Source organism: Rhinopithecus roxellana, chromosome 5, assembly GCF_007565055.1.
Source record: "Rhinopithecus roxellana isolate Shanxi Qingling chromosome 5, ASM756505v1, whole genome shotgun sequence".
NCBI classification, from domain to species: Eukaryota; Metazoa; Chordata; class Mammalia; order Primates; family Cercopithecidae; genus Rhinopithecus; species Rhinopithecus roxellana.
Genome location: NC_044553.1, coordinates 59,479,443 through 59,503,507, shown reverse-complemented (window position 1 = coordinate 59,503,507; position 24,065 = coordinate 59,479,443). Strand labels below are relative to the sequence as shown.

Genomic DNA, 24,065 nt, shown 5'->3' with positions numbered 1-24,065 from the left:
CATATTGCGTGACACACAGAGAGTAACTCTGGTTTCCTTGACTCTAGCCCTCAGTGCTTATTTGGAGCCACCTTAAGTCCTGACCATTCCAAATGCCTCTGGGAGGGCAATTCTGCTTTGCGGCTCTGAAGGAATGCAAGTTGCTAAGGGACAATGGCAAAGTCAGGGAGAAGCCTGTCTCCTCTCTGGGCTACTCCTACACAAAGGTCCCAAGCAGGGCTGCCTGGGTTCCAGGGCTCCCTGCCCCATCTCCAGGACTTGGATAGGTGTGGATCTGGGCCAGGTATTTGAGTGACAGAACTGCCTCTCTCTCTGGAGCTATGGAGGGATAAGGATCTATTACTCTGTCAGGCTCACAGGGCAGGCCCTTCCTTTAAGCAAGATGAGCTTTCTTCTTGGAGGTTTTTCACTCCTCATGCAAACAGACTCGTGACAGGGTGTGCTCCCCTGTTGCCAGACATGCCTAGACATATCGAATTCTACTTACACTTAAGCTGGGATCCTTTTATATAAGGTTAGGAGAGTAAATGAGGGCCAGGTTGCAGAAGGCCTCCAACACATCAAACCAGTTTTAACCTAATATTGTAGGCAAGGAATCACTGAATGTATTTGAGATAAGGAGAGCCTTGGATCAAGAACTGCTAAGAGCTTAGCTTGGTTGCCATCTCGGTGCCCATATTCTTGCTCTCCCTCTAGTTGAAACATCCCCTCAGCAGAGAGGCCTCATGGAGGCATTCTCCATCACGGTACATTGCCTTATTTCCTGGAGAATAGTTCTCTTTCTCTGAAATCACACTCTTTCCTTCTTCTTTTTCCATATTCCATGGGGGGCAAGGAGATCTCCATCTTACTCAATGCCATACTCTTAGGGCATGGCTTATAGTAGATACTCAGTGAATACGTGTTAAATTTGTTGAATGAGTGAATGAATTTGGTCCTATGAGTGAATTTAGATGAGGGAGCCCAGAGAGTTCAAGGGAGTTAGTGACCTGCCTGGGTCCACATTAACTCATTAACTCATCCAGAACTGAGCATAGCTGGGATTAAAACCAGGCTACCTAACCAAACTTTTCTTTCTTTTTTTTTTTTTTTTTTTTGAGACGGAGTCTAGCTCTGTCGCCCAGGCTGGAGTGCAGTGGCCAGATCTCAGCTCACTGCAAGCTCCGCCTCCCGGGTTTACGCCATTCTCCTGCCTCAGCCTCCCGAGTAGCTGGGACTACAGGCGCCCGCCACCTCGCCCGGCTAGTTTTTTGTATTTTTTTTTTTTTAGTAGAGACGGGGTTTCACCGTGTTAGCCAGGATGGTCTCCATCTCCTGACCTCGTGATCCGCCCGTCTCGGCCTCCCAAAGACCTAACCAAATTTCTACCCCCAGGAGAGGGAGGAGCTAGGGGATGGGTTAGTAGGAAGGGTGAGGAGAGGATTTCTATGAAGGTGTGCTGAAGCCTTTGTGCTGGGGATGTGACCAGAGCCTGGGTGTGACACATTGGCTAGAACTGAGGTTGGGGAGAAGAGATAAGCTCTTGAAGGGGGGAACTAACATATATTGGGTATCTACTCTGTGCCAGCTCTCCTGTGTGGTCTGATTTCTACCCTCTGCTGTATGTATTATCATCATCCCAGTTTTCATGAGTTAAAGAAATAGGGATGCAAGAGTTTAAATAAATTGTCTGCTTTTGTCCATTTATACATAACTTGACTCTTAAGCTTGACCTCTTCTGACCCTCAACATGGCCTCTTTAAACATAGAATTAAACCCAGGAGTTCTCCATGAAGATGGCCACCATGCTTGGGGTTCACAATCAGATAGAGGAGGGCAACAAGAGTTAAGTATTCATTCAGGGAAAGTGCAGGGAAGAGGGGTATGTAACTCTCACCTTGCTTTGTAACAGAAACTGAAGCACAATAAGGCAGGAGCCTCTTTTGATAAAAGGAGAGCAGTCAGAGGTGGAAAGAGGACCAGAGATGGAGATTCACCCCAAAGGCCTTCTGCTTCAAGGTACTGTAGAGGGGCAGGACAGGGGGACCAGGCAGGACGGAGCAGAAGGCTTTGGAGCCAGAAGTAACACAGATGACTTTTTCCTTTTCTGGATTCCGATCTAGGGAGGAGAATCAGGGATGAAGCGGGGTGTGGTGGGCTGAGTCCAGTCCAGACCAGGAGTAGCATGAGCCCCTCCCTGCCCCAAGTTGGGCCCCTTCCTTGCAGTGGGGTGCTCCTGCTCCCTTGCCTGCACACAAACATATGATGACCCTGCAGCCCAGATGTTCCAGGGCAGGCCTAATTTAAAGTCTGATGCCTTTTGACCCCATAGGTATACTTGTGTCTATCAGACTGTGGCTCTTCGTTTTAATCTGGAAAATAAGGTCACTGAGGCTGAAACATAGGCCCTGCCCTCCATAGGGCCAGGTTCTGTTCAGGCCTAGGGCTGTATAAGGTGTTCTTTGTGCTGGGGATGTGACCAGAGCCTGGGTGTTGAAGGTGGCCCCCTAGCCCAGGGCTACTCCCAGAGCACTCATGCCAATTGGCTGGCTGGTCAGGTGTTGCAGGAGACCTCGGAGGTTACATTACTGCCTAGACCCTCTATCTCCTTCCCCTCACAGCATAACTCAAACGTGCTAAAAAGGGCTTTCATAAACAACTCAAGTCTGAAAACTCTGGCAGCTTTCCCGCCCCTCCAGCCCTGGGGGGCTTCAGGAGGGTCTGGGCTGCCCGCCAGCTCCAGGCTGTCCCTAGACTTCAGTGGGGGGTGGGGAGTCAGTGCTGTTACCCTTTCCTTCCTGCTTGGTCTCCAGCCCAGAGTTTCCTTAGGCCCCGGCCTCCCTGGGCTCCCCACCCTACTCTACCTTAACCCTTTCCTCCCAGGGAAGGAGTGGCCGAGGTCCCCGTTCTCTTGGGACGCCTGGGAGAGGCGGTTGGGGGTTCGGGGGAGAAGGTGAGGGTAAAAGGGAGAGATCCCTGTTCCAAATCTCAAAAAAGGGTCCCGGAAACCAATCTTCCCCTCCTTCCTCTTCCCCCGTCCTTCCACTAGCAAGAGGGGAACGTGGAAGGAAACTAACTTTGACCCCTGGATTCTGGCTGTGGGCCCAAAACTTGGGTGGAAGGCAGAGGCCTCCGGGACCCTCCCCGCCCCCTCCTCCCCGCCCCGGCTACCCCTCCCTCTTCTCCGCTCCCCTTTAAGCTATCTAGCAGACGGAGACAGAGTTGATCCAGGAGGGGCTGGCGGAGTGCTGGAGGGGGAAGGCTGGGGGAGGAGGGAAGGGCGGCAGGAGCCCGACCGGTCCCACCCCTCCTACAACCCCGGGCAGGAAGAGCTCGTCGCGCGAGCGGCGGTCGAAGGGGACCAAGCTCCAGAGGGCGGGCGCCCGAGCCGTGCCGGGTGGGTCCGGCAGCCTGGAGGAAGGAGGCCGTGCGGGGGGCGCGCCGCGGGAGGAGGGGGCGTGGCTTAGGCGCCTGGGACTGGGGGCTGGGGCGCCTGCCGCGCCGAGACCCGGGTGACACTATCGTCTCGTTAGTTCCAGGAGCAGGCGGGGCAGCCATGCTCCTGTCTGGGGGCGATCCTCCGGCGCAGGAATGGTTCATGGTGCAGACAAAATCGAAGTCTCGGGTGCAGCGGCAGCGGCTGCAAGTGCAGCGCATCTTTAGGGTCAAGCTGAACGCCTTCCAGAGCCGCCCGGACACCCCCTACTTCTGGCTACAGCTCGAGGGGCCCCGAGAGAACATGGGCAAAGCCAAGGTAAACAGCTTCTCCCCACCCCCACCCATCTCTTCCACCCAGATCACTCTCTCCCCTTCCCCTGGGGAAGTGGTGGTCCTCAGAGGCACCACCCACCCTGCACCCGCCTGGATTTGGCAGTGTGGCGGGCAGGTACTGGGCCTTCCTCCTGCCTCGCCAGATCAGCTTGCGCTCCTTCCATACCCTCTCTTTCCCTCTGGTTCCTTCCTTTCCTGCCCCACCCCTTCCCTACGTGTCACCTCTGTCCCTCAAGTGCACTGAGAGCACCTCCTCGGTGTGTGTCCCCCCATGAGACTTCCCTGGCTAGGGCCCCAGCATCCGCAGCCCCACTTTTCCATCTGGGCAGCAACTCAAGGCGCTGTATTTCTGTGGCCTCTGCAACACACCTCTTTGTTCTCCACCAGGACTGAAAGGCCCAGGTCCTTCTGTCTCCTCTTAAGTCTCATTAAATCCTGGGCGGCCCCTTGGAGCCTCTGAGTACTAGGACTGGAGGGGCCTTTAGAGATCCTTCTAGAGTGATACTGGCATTTTACAGATGAGGTACTGGTGGCCAGAGAGGGTAAGGGGTCTGGCTGAGTGCTCAGAGTCAGGTAGGTGAGGTGGTGGGGGTTGGACCAGAAGCCAGGGCTCTGGGCTCCTTACCCCACACTCTTGATGCCACTTAGCCTCTTGCAGGGGTCCTGAGTGAGGTGCAGCCCTCTTCCCAGATTCCCAGCCCTTGGAGATGGGTGGAAATCTGGGAGGAGGGCTGTGGGCTTTCAGATGAAAGGGCTTGCTATGTGGGGCTGGATCTTGGACAGGCCAGATCACAGTGCGCTTCTCTTGCAATCTCCCTGGCTTCTCACAAGCTTTTCCTCCCCTTGGGCCTGTTAGATTCCCCTGTCCCCCAAGGTTTACCTCTTCCCTTAGATTCCTTTATCTTACTTCTTTGTAGAAATGCGACAGTCTCCCTCTGCCCCAGACCACCACCACCTTCCCCTTCAACACACACACCTACTGCAGCTGGGTCTATACCTATATCTTAATTGGTCAAGGCCTTGGGTAGAGAGGCCCAGAACTCGGCTAGCCAGGCTGGTAGGCATGCAGGCTGGGAAGTTCCTCCCTTAACCCCTCTGTGCAGCTGCTGGGTCAGCAGTTTTTCCAATTTTGACAGAGGTGCTAGGAGAGGGAAGTTCAGGGTGGGTGTCTTCCCAGAGAACAGATGTGCAGGAGGCCTTGAGAGGAAGATGTTTCAGAAGCCTGTGTAGGGTACGCTAACAAGAGGAGCGTTTTGGGTTCTTTGGGTTCTTAATCTCTTTGTTACTTTGAAAGGCAGCAGCTCACCCTCTTAGGGGACCCGCACTTTCTTTTTCTCTTTCTTTTCCTTCCTTCCTTCCTTCCTTCCTTCCTTCCTTCCTTCCTTCCTTCCTTCCTTCCTTCCTTCCTTCCCTCCCTCCCTCCCTCCCTCTTTTCTTCCTTCCTTTCTTCCTTCCTTCTTTCCTTCCTTCTTTCTCTCTCTCTCTTTCTTTTCTCTCTTTCTTTCTTTCTTTCTTTCTTTCTTTCTTTCTTTCTTTCTTTCTTTCTTTCTTTCTTTCTTTCTTTCTTTCTTTCTTTCTTTCTTTTTCTTCCTTTCCTTTCCTTTCTTTCCTTTCTTTCCTTTCTTTCTTCTTTTTCACTCTGTTGCCCAGGCTGAAGTGCAATGGTGTGGTTTTGGCTCACTGCAACCTCTACCTCCACCTCTCATGTTCAAGTGATTCTCCTGCCTCAGCCTCCCGAGTAGCTGGGATTACAGGCACCTGCCACCATCACCAGCTAATTTTTGTATTTTAGTAGAGATGAGATTTCACCATGTTGGCCAGGCTGGTCTTGAACTCTTGACCTCAGGTGATCCACCTGTCTTGGCCTCCCAAAGTGCTGGGATTACAGGCATGAAACACTGTTCTAGGCCAGGACTCACACTTTCGGAGGTGCCCCACAACCCCCTCCTTGCTCAAATCCTGGATTGGCTTCTCCAGGCCTACCTGCTCCGTCTCCCTCTGCTGCTTCAGGGTTCTTCAGGCCACAGATCTCACACCTCAGGCTCCCACTCTAGGCCCTGCTAATGGAGTCAGTGGCTCCCTTGATTCCTAGCCCTGTTCCTCCACTTCCTTTTGTCTTCCCTTTGGGAAAGGCATTGTTGAAAAGTGGGAACCCAGCATGTGGGGATTCTGGGTAGCTCCCTGACGTATTGTACACAATGAGCAGAAGGGAAACTTTGTCGGCAATTTGGAGGAGGACGAAGGGAAGGTGGGGGGGATAAAGTTTTGTCTCAGGGGTTAGGGGATCTGGGTTTGATATGCTGTCACCAAGTTACAACCAACATAGGAAGGGTATGGTGAGGAGAGTATGAGACTGGGGTTTGCTACCTGTTAGCTGGGTGACCAGATCAAATAATTTATCCTCTCTTGAGCCATTTCCCTTATCTGTGGAACAGACTATAATACCTGATTCATGAAGAGGTTGTGACAGTCTGCGGAAATCATGCATGTTACAGTACTTTCATAAAATGTGGAGAGCTATAGAGTATAGATGTTAGCTACTATTGTTTTTAACTAGCTGCATGACTTTGAGCAAGTCCTTTTCCCTCTCTGAGTCTTGATCTCCCTGTTTGTAAAGTGGAAGTCTTGGATTAAATGCTATCTAAGGTCCAGCGATCTGACACATGAACATTTCCCAAGTGTAAGGATCTCTTGTGGTTCTCATAGGGAGGTAGTATGGCTGGCCCCAATCTCAGCTGTAGGGTCTCAGAATTATGCACTTTGTTAATGGCCTACTGAACATAGGCCAACAGGCAGAGAGGACTCTGGGAGATCACAGGTTGCAGGATGCTGGGAGGGCTGACGGTGAGGGTGGCTTGCTGGGGTCTAAGGGGAGGAGGGATCGAGGATACAGGCTCATCTGGAGAAGGGCCTGAGTGTGTTTCTACGTGGTTGGTTTCTCAGGAAAATCTCTGTAAAACTTGAGTGCTTTAAATTGTTTTGTTTGGTGGGATTAAAAAACATTGAAGACATTACTGTGAAACACATTCCCAGGCAGCAAAACAAACACTGGGGAGTACTCTGTGAGGTGAAATCAGTGAGTGGGGAGGCGGGTTTTAGTAATGATCAGAAGAGGCCCAGGACAAGCCCTGCTCCGCCCTTCTGCCCTTTGGCAATGAGGTGAGGATGGGGTGGGCGGCAGAGAAGAGAGGTGACCACCGCAGGAGGTGATGGGGAGGGAGCCTAAAGGCAGTGGTAGTGGGCAAGAGTACCTTCTGGAGACTGGGTTCTGGAGCTCTGGGACAGGGTGTGGCCTGCTGACATTTGGCTTGGCTGTCAGATGGAAGTTGAACTATCTTTGCTGCACACTAACTGTGAGAAGTACCCTGAGAGTTGGTTGTGGTCAGTGCCTGCAGTTGGCTCCTATGGACCCACTGTTAAAATTTCGGGAATTGTGCAAGGGAGTGGAGGAGTATTTACAGCCATGGTGGGAATATTTATGCCATAAAAATTGGCAAATGTGACAAATCAAGGTTACCCCCCACCCCCAGCTGATTGTTAAACATTTACCAGGACACCTACTTGTGTTTGGGCACTGAATGCTTCTTTTTCTTTAAACTTAAATTTTCTTTTATCAAAGTAATACACATTTGGAAAGTCCAATTATTACCAAAAGGCTTAGAAGAGCACACAGTGGTTCCCTGCCCTGGCCCTCCCAATTCCTCCTTCAACAACCATCCCCATTGACAGTATTTGCTCTGGCATTTATGCATCTCCACATTTCTAAAAGAATATGTAGGCACTGTTGTCTTTTAATTAATCAATTTTTGGTGTTATCTTTTTTTGGTCCCATTATTGTATGTGAGGATTTAGCTCCCTTTCCCTGCCAATCCCTTTTCTCAAGATAGTTCTGTTTCAATTATCTGCTAAATCTACATTTAGCATTGCCTCATTATGCCTGTGCACATAGCGTTCACATTGAAGCACTGAAGTGTACTATGATTTTGTTTTCCTTCTTACTTTTTGGTTTCACTGAGGTCATTGAGGTTAAGTACTCCTTGTTTTTCAATTTGCCTTTCTTTGTACCTATTGTTAATTCTTACCACTTCCAGTAGCCTCTCAGTACAGTTTTCTACAAGGTCAGTCTATCAGTTCAAGGTGTTCTTTTGGTTCTAAATGTTTTCTTGGCGCCATCTCTCCTGTCTGGTCAGTTGCTTTCCAGGCTGACACAGCTGTCGTTCTTGGCATCCTTTGCCTTTTTTCTTTGCTAAATACTCATGTCCTGGACCTTGAAACTTTTTCTTTCTTGGGTTGATGGAACACATCCATCTGTAGCCTCAAGTTAAAAAGATGGTGCAGCAGCAAAGTGTACGCAGATGCCAGCTTTCAACATACCTGCTTTCAACATGCCTGTTTCTTGATTGATACCCTCCAATCTGAACTAGTTGTCCTGTGTAGTGACCATTGTCACCCTAAAACAGTGCCTGGCATGTAGTGAAGAATGATTTATCAAATGGATGAATAAATTCTGAGATTTCTCTTCACCGTCATCCTGGAGATGGTCTTTGCTTCTTTCCTATTTGGTTTGCTGGAAAACTGCTCTCCAGTGGCTTCCTGGGAAAGGTGTTACAGAAGGAAAAATGCTGAGGTTGCATGTCTACGTTGCATAGCCAAAGGATACTTGATTGATAGCTTGGCTGATATCGAATTATAAAAGGAAAATTATTTTCCTTCAGAAATGTGAGGGTTGTGCTCCATTTGGAGGAGCCTGAAGCTATTCTGGTCCCTGGTCATTTGCGTGAGATGTTTTTTTCTCTCTGGAAGTTGTCAGTTTTCCCCGGTGTTCTGCAGTCTCCCAGTGAGGCCCCTTTGTGTGGGTCTGTTTTCCTCCATTGTCAGGCACTCTTGTTGTACTTAGGGGGCCTTCTATCTGGACACTCATGTTCCTCAGATCCGGGAAATGTGGGGGAAATATTTAGTGGATGATTTCCTCTCCTGTGCTGTCTCTGTCTTCTCTTTCTGGAAGTCCTCTACTTTTCTTATGTTTTCTCCTCTTTATCAACTTCTTGTTCTGCTTTCTGAAGATTTCCTTATTTTTATCTTTGAAGCCTTTTCTTGGGTCTTTCATTTCTGCCATCAAATTTTTAACATCTAGAAGTCACTTATATTCTGTCTGTTAAAAAGCAGTATCCTATGCTTTTTAAATAAAATTTGAAACTTATGTATTCTATTCTTGTTTAGCGTGTACCATATTCTCTGTTATCTCTCTGAGGAGAGAAATGGCAGTAAGCTTTTTGAAGTTTTCTTCTCCCCACCTAGTTTCTCTTCTTTCAGGTTGCTTTTTTTTTTTTTCTCCTGTATGGTTTGGTCCCTGTGTTTCACCTTAGAAGTTTTTCTCATAAGCCTGATAATCCTTGCATGATAAAGAGTGAAGGACAAAAAGCTGATTGGGAGTGGAGGCTGTGGGCAAGACTTGTTGATTTTGAACTTGATTGTACAGAGATTTGCAGGTGCTGTCGGTTAGGGACCCCTGTTTTGTGATCTTTAAGTCTTTGCTCTTGGGCTGGCCAGGTTTTCCAGAATGTATGCCTCTCTTCTCTGGCCTGGAGGGTCAGGGTCTGGCTGCCAAGTGAATCTCTGAGTGGGCAGAATGAGTGTCTCTGCATTTAGCTTGCATTGTATACATCAATCTTTGGCCGTCCTCAGTCCCTCCATGTTTTTTGTGTGATACTCACACCGTTGATTATGCTGATCAACCTCTACTCCTAAGACCTTGTTTTGCACTCCCTGGAGAACAGCCCTCCAGTGAGCGGGAAGGTACTTGCCAAGCCTATGTGTGTGTGTGTGTGTGTGTGTGAATGTCAGTGTGTGTGAATGTGTGTGTGTGTGTGTGTGTGTGTGTGTGTTGGGAGTGGTTGGGCTCCCAGGTCTAACTGCTCCTCAAAGAACCTGGTTTTTCATGTTCCCCTTCACTTCCAATTCCAGAGTTTCTTGTTGTTTTTTCTGAGTCTTTTGAGTATCCTGCAGTGTAAATTGGGGTGGTTCTGGAAAGTAGACAGTGAATGATAACTGACTTATGAGAAAGGAGAACCCTAAGTTAGGTGTTAAGTAATAAAGCACCTTGACAAGTATAGAATAGTATTAAAATAGGTCATATAAATGCTTTTATTTAACTTACAAGTTGACTAACGACCTGCCGGTATTGGACAATATATTCTTACAAATACAGTGCACTTTTTCTGTGCCCTTTTCTATTCATCCGTATCATCTTTCTACCTAGTTGTTAGTTGTTCCTGCCTCTTCTTCTCTACTTTTTCTCCTCTTGGAGGAAGACGGTCTGGGTTGGCTTTAGGCAGGAAAGCTGTTCAGGTATTTTCAGGCTGTAAATGCCTGTTGTTTCCTTATCTTCTCTCCCTCTACAGTATAGACGGCATCATGGTGAAGACCCCCGACTGTGGAGCTAGAGTGCCTGAGTATCCCAGCCTACTAACTGTGTGATCTTGGACATATGGCCTTCCTTGCTCATCTAAAATGGGGATAATAGTGTTTCCTTAAAGGGCAGAAAGAGGAATAAATAAGATAATGTGTGCAAAGTGCCTGACACATAATAAGCTCTCACTAAATATTAGTTCAGATTTATTATTTTAAAAATTATCACAGTTTCTATATATTTCTTAATTTTAAAATATCGGGCCCGGCACAGTGGCTCACACTTGTAATCCCAGCACTTTAGGAGGCCGAGGAGGGTGGATCACATGAGGCCAGGAGTTCGAGACCAGCCTGACCAACATGGCGAAACCCCATCTCTACTAAAAATACAAAAATTAGCAGGGTGTGGTGGTGCACGTCTGTAGTCCCAGCTACTCGGGAGGCTGAGGCAGGAGAATTGCTTGAACCTGGGAGGCAGAGGCTGCAGTGAGCCAAGATCGTGCCACTGTACTCCAGCCTGGGTGACAGAGTGAGACTCTGTCTCAAAAAATAAAATAAAATAAAATAAAATAAAATAAAATAAAATAAAATAAAATGAAATATTGAACAGTTGATGGAACCATAACTATTCTAAGCTCTCTGCAGAAAGAGAAAGAAGCCTCCTATAATCTTCTTCCCCAGCACATCTCTCCATGTTTCATGTTGTTTTCAGGTCATTGAAATGGGGGTGCATGGGGTGGGGAATATTTGTTAAGGTCTGAGACAGCCCACACCTGCTCAGATTTAACCTTGCTAGGCAGTGGGACCAGATGAGGTTGGGATAGGAGGGGTTGGCTTGGTATGTCCATCAGGTTTTGAGCTGGTTTTGGACTGACTGAAAAGGGATTAGACATGTATTTCAGGCTCTGAGGAAGACGTTGCAGGTCTGTGGCCTTGGCCAGGTGGAAGAGGGACACGTAGACCCGGGCAGGGAAGGATGGCCCGGGAACTGAGGAGAGGCACCTGGGTGGTCTTCAGGATGGCTGTTGGAGATCTAAAATGGAGTATGGGACTGTCAGGGGAAAGCAGGAAGAGGGATGAGAGGGATGACTGTCAAAGAAAGGAGATGTGGAGGGGCATGGGGGCATATGAAGTCCACATGGGGTGGCTGATCGGAGAGAGAGCTCATGGGACCACACTGATGGAACTCAGCCAGAGTGGAGGAACCCCAACCTCACCCACCCAGCCACTGCTAAAGATGGCGAGTGTGTGCCCTGTGAGCTCTCTGAACTCTAGGACTTGGTCTGCCCAGAAAGCCAGAGGTCTTCCTTCTGGTTAGCTATTGCGTGTATGTGCGGGTGCAGGGGTTCCCCTGGACACTGGCCCAGTGGCTTATCTCCTCCTCTGTCCCCTCTGGGCAACACAGTTACTATGATTAGGGGTACAGGTTGTGCTAGAGGCATTCTGGAGGGGGATGAAGCTTGAGTCTCACATGATTACCCTGTAGTCACTGTGGTCAGCCAGAGGAGGTAGAAAAAACTCTGGTATCAGAGCCTCTAGCTATGTGCCCTTGGATAAGCTGCATAGTTCTTCTTAGCCTGCAAAATGGGAACAGGCTGTGCCAGGTGTCATCCTCAGTACTTTCTGCATATTAATTCACTGAAGCTTCACAGTGGCCCAGTGAGGCAGGAACTATTACTGTTCCCATTTTACAGATGAGGAACCGCAGGCATGGGGGCAGGCATGTTGTGTGATTAATAACTGGCCCCACATTGCATCAGTTCCTAGCTTATGGAGGGTGCTCAGAAGTGTGCAGCCACTTTCCCCCCAGCTGTCACACTATTCAGGAATGCCAGACTGGGACTAGACCTCAGGAGCATCCAGTTCAATCTTCCTTTTTCTCGGTGAAGAGACTGAGATGCTGAGAAGGTGATAAATGCCCCACAATTAACCTAATCAGTTGAAGTTGAGCTGGAGCTGCAACCTGGGTTCTTTCCCTCCTCCCTCTCAGGCTTCCCTGTTCTGTTGGTGTTCCCTGGAAAGAAATGGGTGTGTGAGGGTGCAGGACCAGGGAAAGAGTGGCTGGCCATGGTGGAGTCATTTGGCTCATGATGGATGGGGCGTGGTAGTGGTGGGGCCACATGGTTAGTGAGGGACTGGCCTTTTGGGTGGCGAGGGCAGATCCCAGAACAGACCCCTAACGGGCTGACTTCATTGTGTTCTCCCCACTGTGCCCAGGAATACCTGAAGGGCCTGTGCAACCCGGAGCTGTGGAAGGAGGTTCGCTACCCACCGATCCTGCACTGTGCCTTCCTTGGGGCCCAAGGCCTCTTCCTGGACTGCCTCTGCTGGAGCACCCTGGCCTACCTGGTGCCTGGCCCCCCTGGCTCTCTGATGGTAGGCGGGCTGACTGAGTCTTTCATCATGACACAGAACTGGCTGGAGGAGCTGGTGGGGCGACTGCGCTGGGGCCCTGCCCCTCTGCTGACACCCCGGGGGATCTGGGAGGCTGAGGTGACCCGGGCCTTTGGGGCCCTGGTTTGGATTCGTGGTGACCAGCATGCAGGGGACCTACTGCAGCTGCCTCCAGCAGTCCAGGAGCTACTGCTGAGCCTGGTGCGGGATGCTGCAGGCAAGGAAGACATCATCGAGTGGCTCAGCCGCTTCGGCATATCTGACTCCCACTCTGATCCGGAGGTTCTAATCTGCCCTCCCCAGCAGCAGAAGGCAGCCCCAGCCCTGGTGTCTGTGGGAGAGAGTCCTGGACCCTTTGTGGACATGGGGACCCTCCAGAACAGGGTCCCAGAAAATTCAAAGAGATTATCTAGCCTGGGAGCCACTGGGTCCCTGATCCCAGCCCAGAGTACATCGCAGGAGGCAGCAAACCAGCTGGTACGGTAAGTTCTGGAGAATGAGCCTGACTTCTCTGATCCTACCCCTGCTCCCCTACCCCAAGGAAATAGTAGTAGTTTGGGACCAAACTGGCCTTCCACCTTTTCAATGAACTTGGGCTTCCTCCAGGGTCGGTTCCAACAGCCAAGGTGGTATGGACAGTGCTCAAGAGGAAGGGCCAGTGCAAGCCACCAGCAGCCAGGACTCCACGAACCACACACAAGCCTTGTTGAAGCAAAAGCAGGTCCAGAGGATAGAAGATAAACTCCTCTTCCAACCTGCAGTATCAGCCCTGGGTGTGTGCCCATCCTGGAAGGCCTGGACCCCGGGGCCAGCCTTTGGGCCATTGTGGCCGGGGGCTATTGCTGCAACCTTCTGGAGGATCAATGAGCTGCATTCTCTCCATCTGGCCTGGCTCCTGTCCCAGGCATGCTTCAATTTCCCCTTCTGGCAGAGGCCTCTGGGCCCCATTCAGTTGAAGCTGCCAGGGCAGAATCCTTTGCCCTTAAATCTGGAGTGGAAGCAGAAGGAGCTGGCTCCTCTGCCCAGTGCAGAAAGCCCAGCTGGTAGACCAGATGGGGGGCTGGGAGGAGAAGCAGCCCTGCAGAATTGCCCAAGGCCAGAGATTCCCCCAAAAGTTACGAGTTTATTGGTGGTCCCTGGGAGTTCAGATGTAAAAGACAAAGTCAGCTCAGATCTTCCACAGATAGGGCCACCCTTGACCTCTACATCCCAAGTACAGGCTGGAGGTGAGTCGGGAGATCAAGGGAATATACAGTTGGATTGTAAGGGACTGGAAGAGGGACCCGCTCCAGTGCTGCCAACAGGGCAAGGGAAGCCCATGGCTCAAGGGGGACTGACAGATCAGTCAGTACCTGGAGCTCAAACAGTGCCTGAAACTCTCAAAGTGCCCATGGCTGCAGCAGTGCCCAAAGCTGAAAATCCCCCCAGAACTCAAGTGCCACCTGCAGCTCCCAAAGTGCCTACATCCCAAATGATGCCGGCAGTGCACACAGAGTCTGCAGCTCCCAAAGTGCCTTCGGCTCCTACGAAGCCAGCAGCTCAATTGATGGCCACAGCTCAAAAAACAGTTGTGAATCAACCAGTGTTGGCAGCTCAAGTGGAACCCACAACTCCAAAAACTCCCCAGGCTCAGAAGATGCCTGTAGCGAAAACATCACCTGCAGGTCCCAAAACACCCAAAGCTCAAGCCGGGCCTGCAGCTACAGTTTCCAAAGCACCTGCAGCTTCCAAAGCACCTGCAGCTCCCAAAGTACCTGTGACCCCCAAAGTTTCCAGAGCTCCCAAAACGCCTGCAGCTCAGAAGGTGCCCATGGATGCAGGGCCAACCTTGGATGTAGCCAAACTTCTGAGTGAGGTCCAACCTACATCAAGGGCTAGTGCCTCCTTACCGAAGGGCCAGGGGCAGGCTGGAAGGCAGGGTCCCCAGCCCAGCGGCACCTTGGCCCTCAGCAGTAAGCACCAGTTTCAGATGGAGGGGCTCCTGGGGGCTTGGGAGGGGGCCCCAAGGCAGCCGCCTCGCCACCTGCAAGCGAACAACACAGTGACCAGCTTCCAGAGGTACCACGAGGCCCTGAATACACCCTTCGAGCTGAACCTGTCAGGGGAACCTGGAAACCAAGGGTTGCGGCGAGTGGTCATTGATGGCAGCAGCGTGGCCATGGTGTGAGTAGTCATGGGCATGGGGTGGGCTGGGGATGCTGTGGAGCTGGGGCAGGACATCCCGGGGGGACAGAATGTGGGCATCCCCTCCCATCTTTCTGATGGGTGACATGGGGAAGAAATGGGAGGGAAGTGGTCCATGTTGAATGGCTCCTGCATACCAGGCAGTGTGCGTGGAATCCTCACCGCAGCCCTCAAGGGCAGGTTTCTGGTTTCCCTCTCTGATAGATGCTGAAACAGGCTCAGAGGTGGGAAATCCTGCCCAAGGTCCCTGAGCCAGCAAGGGGTCCAGCTGGCCTTTTGGCTCAAATGTGTCCACTGCCAAGGTCTATGCCCTTCCTGGGCCAGCTTTTAAACTTTTAGCCCAAACTTCAAGGCCCAGCATAGACCTCTGGTGTGAAGCTTTTCCTGACCTTGCTGGCCCTTAGCGATTGCCCTTCCTGCACAGCACTTACTGCTGTAGAGGTGTTAGCATAAACACGTGCATGCCACTTAATTTGCCACATGATAGAGTAGTTATCTGTGCAGAGCACACTCCCAGCACACAGTCGGTGGCCAGGGAATTTTCGTTTGCTTTAAGCTCTCAACTGAGCTCTCTGAGTGGAGGGGCTGCCTTCTTCCTCTTGCCCTCAATGTCCCTACACACATGCTTGCACACAAGTACATGCACACAAGTATATGCACACACACACATGCACACACACACATGTGTGCACACACACATAGAGTTTCTGGCAGTGCCCCGCACCCAGTAGGTGCTCAGAGAATGTCTGAGTATGGAGGGGAAGGGGAGAGGGCATCATTAGTGTCCTTGGTGCTGGCATTGCCTGCTTGCTGCCCCAGGGCTGGCTCTGAGGGAGGAGTGGTGAGGCAGGGTGTTTCCTTGTCCCACGACCCCACAGGCACGGCCTCCAGCACTTCTTCTCCTGCCGAGGCATTGCCATGGCAGTGCAGTTTTTTTGGAACCGGGGACACCGAGAGGTCACTGTGTTTGTACCCACCTGGCAGCTGAAGAAGAACCGGAGGGTGAGAGGTGAGGTGTCCCCTGCCTGCCCAACTTCCGCAGTGTCACTAGGCTTTCTTCTCTCTGCCTTGCTGCCCCCACCCTCCACCACTCCAGAGTGACTATTTCCACTTAGCCCTCCCTTGACCATTTCTGTCTTCTGCCTTTTGTCCCCAGAAAGCCACTTTCTGACGAAGCTACACTCGCTCAAGATGCTTTCAATCACGCCCTCCCAGCTGGAGAACGGCAAGAAAATCACCACCTACGATTACAGGTGTGCCGGTCCCCAGGCCTGCCCTCCTGGGCTCAGGGAGTTGGGCCTGGCTGGTGTGTCAGGTGGAGTCCCGCCTGTCTCCTCTGGGGAAGTGGAGGCAAATATGTTGGGGGTGCAGGTCGTGCAGAGGGTGGGGTGGAGCACGGGCCCCTGTTGGCAGAGGGATGGTCACAGTGAGGAAAGGGCTGGAGGTTGGTTCTCTCCAAGCCCGGAGTTGTTCCTGACTTTGGGACTCTGGAGTCCATCTGCCTTAGCTAACAGCCATTCTTCCCCCATGACCTGTGAACATCAGAGGTTCCCCAGGGTTTTGGGTGCCCGTTTCGGTTGAGGCTTATGTCTCCAGACTGCTTTAGTCTTTTCCTCCCTCGGAGCCCTGGCACTGGTGGAGGTCTATGCATGGCTGATGTGGATAGAGCCCTGGGCAGGGCTCTGAAAAAGGAAAGCCCTGAATGCATAAACCCCGAATACTTGCCTGCTTGTCAATCCTAAGTGCCCACTCTTCGGCATGGCTGCAGGACCACTGTATTCAGGGGAAGCCTGTGACCCCACCTCTCTTAGGGCAGGGAAGGCCCTGGCATAGTCACTGGTCCTGGGTTGGAGTTGATGCTGGGCAGACAGAGACCTTGGTTTCACATAGTCAACTCTCACGCCAGGCAGGGAGAAGTTCTGTTTCTCCACACTTTTCCCAAGACATGGCACCCAACCAGGCCTGGGAAGGGCTGGGCAGAGAGCCTGGCGCATCCCTCCTTGTAGAGCTAGTCCCCTCCCTAGTCTTTAAGTACCTCTAAGTTCAGGCGTAGGTTTGAGGGAAGATGCCTTTTGTGCAGACAGTCCCTCTGCTGGGCACTTGTGGAATAGCATGCTCTGGGAAGCAGGAATGGAAAGTTTCAGGGAATACTGAGAAGTAGGTAGCCTTTGCTTTCTTTACTGGTCACAGCCCTCTTTAGAGGACAGGTGATCCTTGGAAAAGTGGATTTGTTTATTCAGGTATGTGTGCTTATATGTGTTAGCGTATATATGTATGTATGTCTTGGCATGTATATGAATATTGTGCATTGGTGAAGCATTATAATGGAATATGTGTGTGTTTGCTGTGTGGCGGGCACTTACCTAGACACTTAAAAGCATTATCTCGTTCAGTTTAATCCTCACAGCAGCATGTGGTAGGTATTTTGTCTTTTTTTTTTTTTTTTTTTTTTTTGAGACGGAGTCTCTCTCTGTTGCCCAGGCTGGAGTGCAATGGCACAATCTCCTCTCACTGCAAGCTCCACCTCCCGGGTTCACACCATTCTCCTGCCTCAGCCTCCCGAGTAGCTGGGACTACAGGCGCCCACCACCACGCCCAGCTAATTTTTTGTATTTTTAGTAGAGACGGGGGTCTCTGTTTTACAGATGCAAAAATGGAAGAAGTAAAAATACATGTGTGAATGTGGATGAATGTGAGTTTCTGTGTCTGTGCATGTGTACATATGTGCCTATGTGTATAACGGGTGCGTGTTTGTATATACAGCTGGGAGTGTGTGCATCCAAGGTCACCCTTGGATGACCTCGATCCCTATCAGTGATCTCACATGGCTGCATAGAGGAGGGGATGGGCTGGGGGGTCCTGGATTTCTGAGTAAGGAGGGCAGTGCCTTTGTCTGACACACCTCAATGTGAAGCTGCAAGTTCATTTTCCCAGATGACCCAGTAAGTAAAGGGGCTAGTTACTGGATCATTAGTGACTCCCCCTCTCCCTGCAGGTTCATGGTAAAGCTGGCAGAGGAGACAGATGGCATCATTGTTACCAATGAGCAGATTCACATCCTGATGAATAATTCCAAGAAACTGATGGTCAAAGATCGGTAAGATGGCTCCCCAGAGACTTAAGCCATTCCTTCCCCTTGGATGTCAGGCAGCCCCTGGCATGGGAGAGGTTAGGGCAGGAAGAGAGGCCTTGGAGTAGTGCCCACCAGCACCTGCCAGGATGTGGGTCTCAGCCCCGTGGAGAAGCCAGGCGACAACAGGGTGTGGGTGGGTCAAGGGCTCACAGTGACTGTGCCTCTTCTCCTCCTGGGCCCAGCTTGCTGCCTTTCACCTTTGCGGGGAATCTCTTCATGGTGCCTGATGACCCCCTGGGCCGTGATGGCCCCACCTTGGATGAATTTCTGAAGAAGCCAAACAGGTAATGGGTCAGGCCTCCCCAGCCTCCCAGGCCCTCCTGGGGCTGATCAGAAACTTCCCCTTAGTGTTGGCCAACATCTAGTGTGTAATAATGATCGGAGTGATCGGACTTTTTCATGTCTTTATACTTGTGCCACATTTATGTGTTCATAAACCACTTACAGTAGGTTTTAATACAGACATGAACGCACATATGTAGAATGTAGTTTTAACATTCTATATGCATCCTTTAATACTATATGTATCTTTCCAAACTGGCATTTGTACTCAATGATTTATTAGTTTTTTCAGATGAATCCTATGCTAATTCATGTAGCTCTGTTTAATGGTCATATAGTATTCCATTACATGAGTACCCAATAGATTTTTCTGTTTTCTTGTTGAGGGCCATTTGGCCATTTCCATTATATGCTGTTGGGTCCAAGGCTGCAGTGAATAGCCTTGCTCTTATTCTTTGTATCCAAGGGAAACTGTGTCTAGAATATTCACCAAGTAGGATTTTTTCTATGTTTATTATCTCATTCAATCCACACAACTTGAGTTATACATAAATGACCACTGTCCTCATTTTATAGATGAGGAATCTGTGACTCAAGTGACTTTTCCAAGGTCACGTTGCTGATGCCAGCAGAACTGGTTTGCAGTAACTTGGATCCTCAGCTGCCCACCTGCCAGTTCCCTAGGCCCGGCAGGGGACCTTGGTCAGAATCTTCTGGGCAGAGCACTGCTTCCTGGGGCCAGATCCCCCAGTCTCACTTTGCCAGTTTGGAAAAAGTGATGTGGATGAGGTTTGTCTGCTGTGTCCTCACAAGTCCCTTGTCAGGCTCTCCTTTACTTTGGTGACCCCTCCACTCCCCCACCTTTTCCAGGATTGCTCATCCTGGGTTAGGCTGGAAGCCACCAGTCATCTCTTACCAAACCGTTGGCTTACAGCTAGTTTAAATGTTACTTGGTCAGTGAAGTTTTGATTGGATGAGCCTTTAAGGCACAGATGAACTTCTAATATTGGGGGTCTGGCCCATGCAGGAGGTAGAGGAAGTGTTTATAGGCAGGGGCCCAATTGTGCCTATGCCATGCAAGTTGTTGGCACTTGGCCCAGCCTCAGGACACTTTGGAATGGGGTTTCCACAGAGGTGCTTTCCCTTTGGAGGATTGCTCAGAATGGGGCTGCCCTCCCTCTTCCATCTGTTTTGGTGTAGGTTGGACACTGACATTGGCAACTTCCTGAAGGTGTGGAAGACCCTTCCTCCCAGCTCAGCCAGTGTCACTGAGCTGAGTGATGACGCTGACTCTGGGCCCCTGGAGAGTCCGCCGAATATGGAAGAAGTCAGGGAAGAGAAGGAGGAGAGGCAGGATGAGGAGCAGAGACAGGGGCAGGGCACGCAGAAGGCGGCTGAGGAGGACGACCTTGACTCTTCGCTGGCATCAGTGTTCAGAGTGGAGTGCCCATCCCTTTCAGAGGAGATCCTGCGGTGCCTCAGCCTTCATGATCCCCCTGATGGGGCCCTGGACATTGACCTCCTGCCGGGGGCAGCTTCTCCCTACCTGGGCATCCCCTGGGATGGAAAGGCTCCCTGCCAGCAGGTTCTTGCCCACCTGGCCCAGCTCACCATCCCCAGCAACTTCACCGCACTCTCCTTCTTCATGGGCTTCATGGACTCCCACAGGGATGCCATCCCTGACTATGAAGCCCTTGTGGGCCCCCTGCACAGGCTCCTCAAGCAGAAGCCTGACTGGCAGTGGGACCAGGAGCATGAGGAGGCCTTCCTGGCCCTGAAGCGAGCCCTGGTGTCTGCCCTCTGCCTGACGGCCCCCAACTCCCAGCTGCCCTTCCGCCTGGAGGTGACCGTTAGCCATGTGGCCCTGACGGCCATCCTCCATCAGGAGCACTCAGGGAGGAAGCACCCCATAGCCTATACCTCAAAACCCCTCCTCCCTGACGAGGACAGCCAGGGCCCCCAGTCAGGGGGAGACAGCCCCTATGCCGTGGCCTGGGCCCTCAAGCATTTTTCCCGCTGCATCGGAGACACCCCTGTGGTCTTGGACCTTTCCTATGCCTCCCGGACCACTGTGGACCCTGAGGTGCGGGAGGGCCGCAGGGTTTCCAAAGCTTGGTTGATCCGATGGTCCCTCTTGGTTCAGGACAAAGGCAAGAGGGCCCTGGAATTGGCCCTCCTCCAGGGCCTGCTGGGGGAGAATCGCCTGCTGACCCCTGCGGCTTCCATGCCTCGCTTCTTCCAGGTTCTGCCGCCTTTCTCTGACCTGTCCACGTTTGTCTGCATCCACATGTCGGGCTACTGCTTCTACCGTGAGGATGAGTGGTGTGCTGGCTTTGGTCTCTATGTTCTATCACCCACCAGTCCCCCTGTCTCCCTTTCCTTCTCCTGCTCCCCTTACACACCAACCTATGCCCACCTGGCAGCCGTGGCCTGTGGCCTGGAACGCTTTGGCCAGTCCCCACTCCCAGTAGTTTTCCTCACTCACTGCAACTGGATCTTCAGCCTTCTGTGGGAGCTTCTGCCCCTCTGGAGGGCTCGGGGCTTCCTGTCCTCCGATGGGGCTCCACTCCCTCACCCAAGCCTGCTCTCCTACATTATATCCCTCACCTCTGGCCTCTTATCCCTTCCGTTTATCTACCGAACCTCCTACCGGGGCTCTCTGTTTGCTGTGACAGTGGACACCCTGGCCAAGCAGGGTGCCCAGGGGGGTGGGCAGTGGTGGAGTTTGCCAAAGGATGTGCCAGCCCCTATAGTGACTCCCCATGCCATGGGCAAGAGGCCCAATTTGCTGGCATTACAGCTGAGCGACAGCACCCTGGCCGATATCATTGCCAGGCTGCAGGCTGGGCAGAAACTGTCCGGCTCCTCACCGTTTAGTTCTGCCTTTAACTCACTCAGCCTCGACAAGGAGAGTGGCCTGCTTATGTTCAAGGGAGATAAGAAGCCCAGGGTCTGGGTAGTCCCGACGCAACTCCGGAGGGATCTGATTTTCTCTGTGCATGACATTCCCTTGGGGGCCCACCAGAGGCCCGAAGAGACCTACAAGAAGTTGCGTTTGCTGGGGTGGTGGCCCGGGATGCAGGAGCATGTGAGAGATTACTGCAGGAGCTGCTTGTTCTGCATCCCTCGAAATCTCATAGGCAGCGAGTTGAAGGTTATTGAGTCTCCATGGCCACTCAGGTCGACCGCCCCCTGGTCGAACCTGCAGATCGAGGTGGTGGGCCCGGTCACCATAAGTGAGGAGGGCCATAAGCATGTGCTTATTGTGGCAGACCCGAACACCAGGTGGGTGGAGGCATTCCCCCTGAAGCCCTACACACACACAGCTGTGGCCCAGGTGCTGCTTCAGCATGTGTTTGCAAGGTGGGGTGTTCCTGTGAGGCTGGAGGCAGCCCAGGGGCCCCAGTTTGCCCGGCACGTCCTTGTGAGCTGTGGGCTGGCCCTGGGAGCCCAAGTAGCCTCCCTGAGTAGGGACCTCCAGTTCCCCTGCCTGACGAGCTCAGGGGCCTACTGGGAATTCAAGAGGGCCCTCAAGGAGTTCATCTTCCTGCATGGGAAGAAGTGGGCGGCCTCCCTGCCCTTGCTGCACCTGGCCTTTAGGGCCTCCTCCACTGACGCCACACCATTCAAGGTCCTGACTGGGGGTGAGTCAAGGCTCACAGAGCCCCTATGGTGGGAGATGAGCTCTGCAAACATTGAAGGGCTCAAGATGGACGTCTTCCTGCTACAGCTGGTAGGGGAGCTGCTGGACCTCCATTGGAGGGTGGCTGACAAGGCAAGTGAAAAGGCCGAGAACAGGCGTTTCAAGCGGGAGAGCCAGGAGAAGGAGTGGAATGTGGGTGACCAGGTGCTTTTGCTGTCCCTCCCCAGGAATGGCAGCAGTGCCAAATGGGTGGGTCCCTTCTATATTGGGGACCGTCTGAGCCTGTCACTCTATAGGATATGGGGCTTCCCAACTCCAGAGAAGCTGGGGTGCATCTATCCCAGCAGTCTGATGAAGGCCTTTGCCAAGAGTGGCACCCCCCTGTCCTTCAAGGTCTTGGAGCAGTGAGCGGGAACAGTGGGGGTGCCCCCTGCCCCAGGGCCCTGGGTTTCTGCTGCTAGGCCTCCCCCGTCCCAGCAGTTCTCTCAGTCCACTGGGAGCCCTCAGTTGTGCCTTTTGTAGAGAAGTTGCTTCATAAAGCTTTGCTGAATTGCCTTGAACTAGGGACCAGCATCCCCATGGAAACATCCCTAGTTTGGGGTACTTGGAGAATTTGCCAAAGGCTGTCAGATATGAGTCCCTGGCAGTTTTACACTGGGAAGTAGAGTGCTCCTCTAGGATATACCAGGCTCCGTGTCTTTTCCCCAAGTATCCTCTTTCCCCTTCACATGTCGGTGTGTGGTGGTGTGCATACACACTCACCCCAGAATCTTACTATCTTGGCCATGAAACTGTGGCTGTGGGCCTCAGAATTGGAACCACAGTCCTTTCCCATACGGAAACCCCAAATGAGGGCTCCTCCCTCCAACCTGTTCTTTTGGGAACCCTTTACCCTTAGAGCTGTCACAGCTGACATAAACCTGGGCAGGCTGTGGGGAGGCTGCTGCCTCCTAGCCTCACAGTCAGCTTTCTTTTTTTTTTTTTTTTTTTGAGACGGAGTCTTGCTCTGTCTCCCAGGCTGGAGTGCAGTGGCCGGATCTCAGCTCACTGCAAGCTCCTCCTCCCGGGTTTACGCCATTCTCTAGCCTCAGCCTCCCGAGTAGCTGGGACTACAGGCGCCCGCCACATCGCCCGGCTAAGTTTTTGTATTTCTTTAGTAGAGACGGGGTTTCACCGTGTTAGCCAGGATGGTCTCGATCTCCTGACCTCGTGATCCGCCCGTCTCGGCCTCCCAAAGTGCTGGGATTATAGGCTTGAGCCACCGCACCCGGCCCACAGTCAGCTTTCTTAAGCCAGGTGTGGCCTACTCAGCTGTTAGGGCAGAGCTGGCCATCCTCCCAGGCCTCAAGGACAGTGTCATGGAGTGGGAGAATGGCCAGCCACAAGCCACCGGCTTGTCAGCACGGGAAGGGCAAGAGGGAAATGGGTTGGCCTACCTCATTTGACTCCAGCCAATGGAGACAATTCCTGACCCCTGCTTTGATGGTGTTGACCCCACAGGAATCAAGGATATTGATGCCAAGTGTGGCAACTCTACCTGAAGAGCTGCTTCTGTTAGACCCAGGGGCCCCGGCCTCTGGTTTAATCGAGAAGGGTGTCTGCAACGAGAGTGGCACACGGCGAAGTGCTGGCGTGGCTCTACCTCCCAACCTCTCCCAACCCCATCCCAAAGCCCACAGCCCTCTGCTCCTTCCACCTCCACTGTACCCTGCATCCCAGACCCTACAGATTGTGTGATTACTTCATCTGTATCACCCCCCAGTCATGTGGACTTGCCTTCTGTGTAGAGTAAAACCCAGGCTCCCTCACAGCCATTCTTTGCAGAGAGCACCCTTGCAGTAAGAGTGAGTTCCTCGCAGGTGTGTGCGCGTACACTCACCCTCTGAATTGCTGCCACTGCCAAGGAAGTGGGCTCCAGGTGAAGGCCAGTGCCACGTCACTCTGGCTGGCCTTCTGAGTAGTTTCATTTCTCTGGAAGCTGAGCCAGTCTCCTGGTCTAGCCCAGGTTGCCAGAAGGCTTGGTGTTGCAGAGTGCTAGAGCCAGTACAGAACTTGCCGACTTGATTGTTTTACAGCAGAGGAAAGAGGATCACAGAGGGAAAGTGATTCACCCAAAGTCACACAGCGAGTTCATGACTGAGCTGAGACCAGGATTAAGCTTCCTGACTCCCAGTTCACCATGAAAAGGGTTCTGGTAATAGGTTCAAGCTGGAGAATCCTTCAAAATCCTACACCCACGTTTGCTGCAACTCCTCATCTCTCTGATCTTCC

General features: G+C 52.0%; 1 protein-coding gene across 1 annotated transcript; it reads left to right on the top strand.

Moving 5' to 3' along the window:
• The first annotated feature begins 3,306 nt into the window (after window positions 1-3,306).
• Window positions 3,307-22,844, top strand: NYNRIN (NYN domain and retroviral integrase containing). The gene is made up of 9 exons (XM_010363705.2): window positions 3,307-3,376; window positions 3,513-3,733; window positions 12,376-13,034; window positions 13,159-14,715; window positions 15,615-15,745; window positions 15,893-15,989; window positions 17,732-17,833; window positions 18,052-18,153; window positions 19,352-22,844. The coding sequence occupies exons 2-9, from the start codon at window positions 3,536-3,538 to the stop codon at window positions 22,200-22,202; spliced, it is 5,697 nt and encodes a 1,898-aa protein (XP_010362007.2). The 5' UTR covers window positions 3,307-3,376; window positions 3,513-3,535; the 3' UTR covers window positions 22,203-22,844.
• Window positions 22,845-24,065: the final 1,221 nt, after the last annotated feature.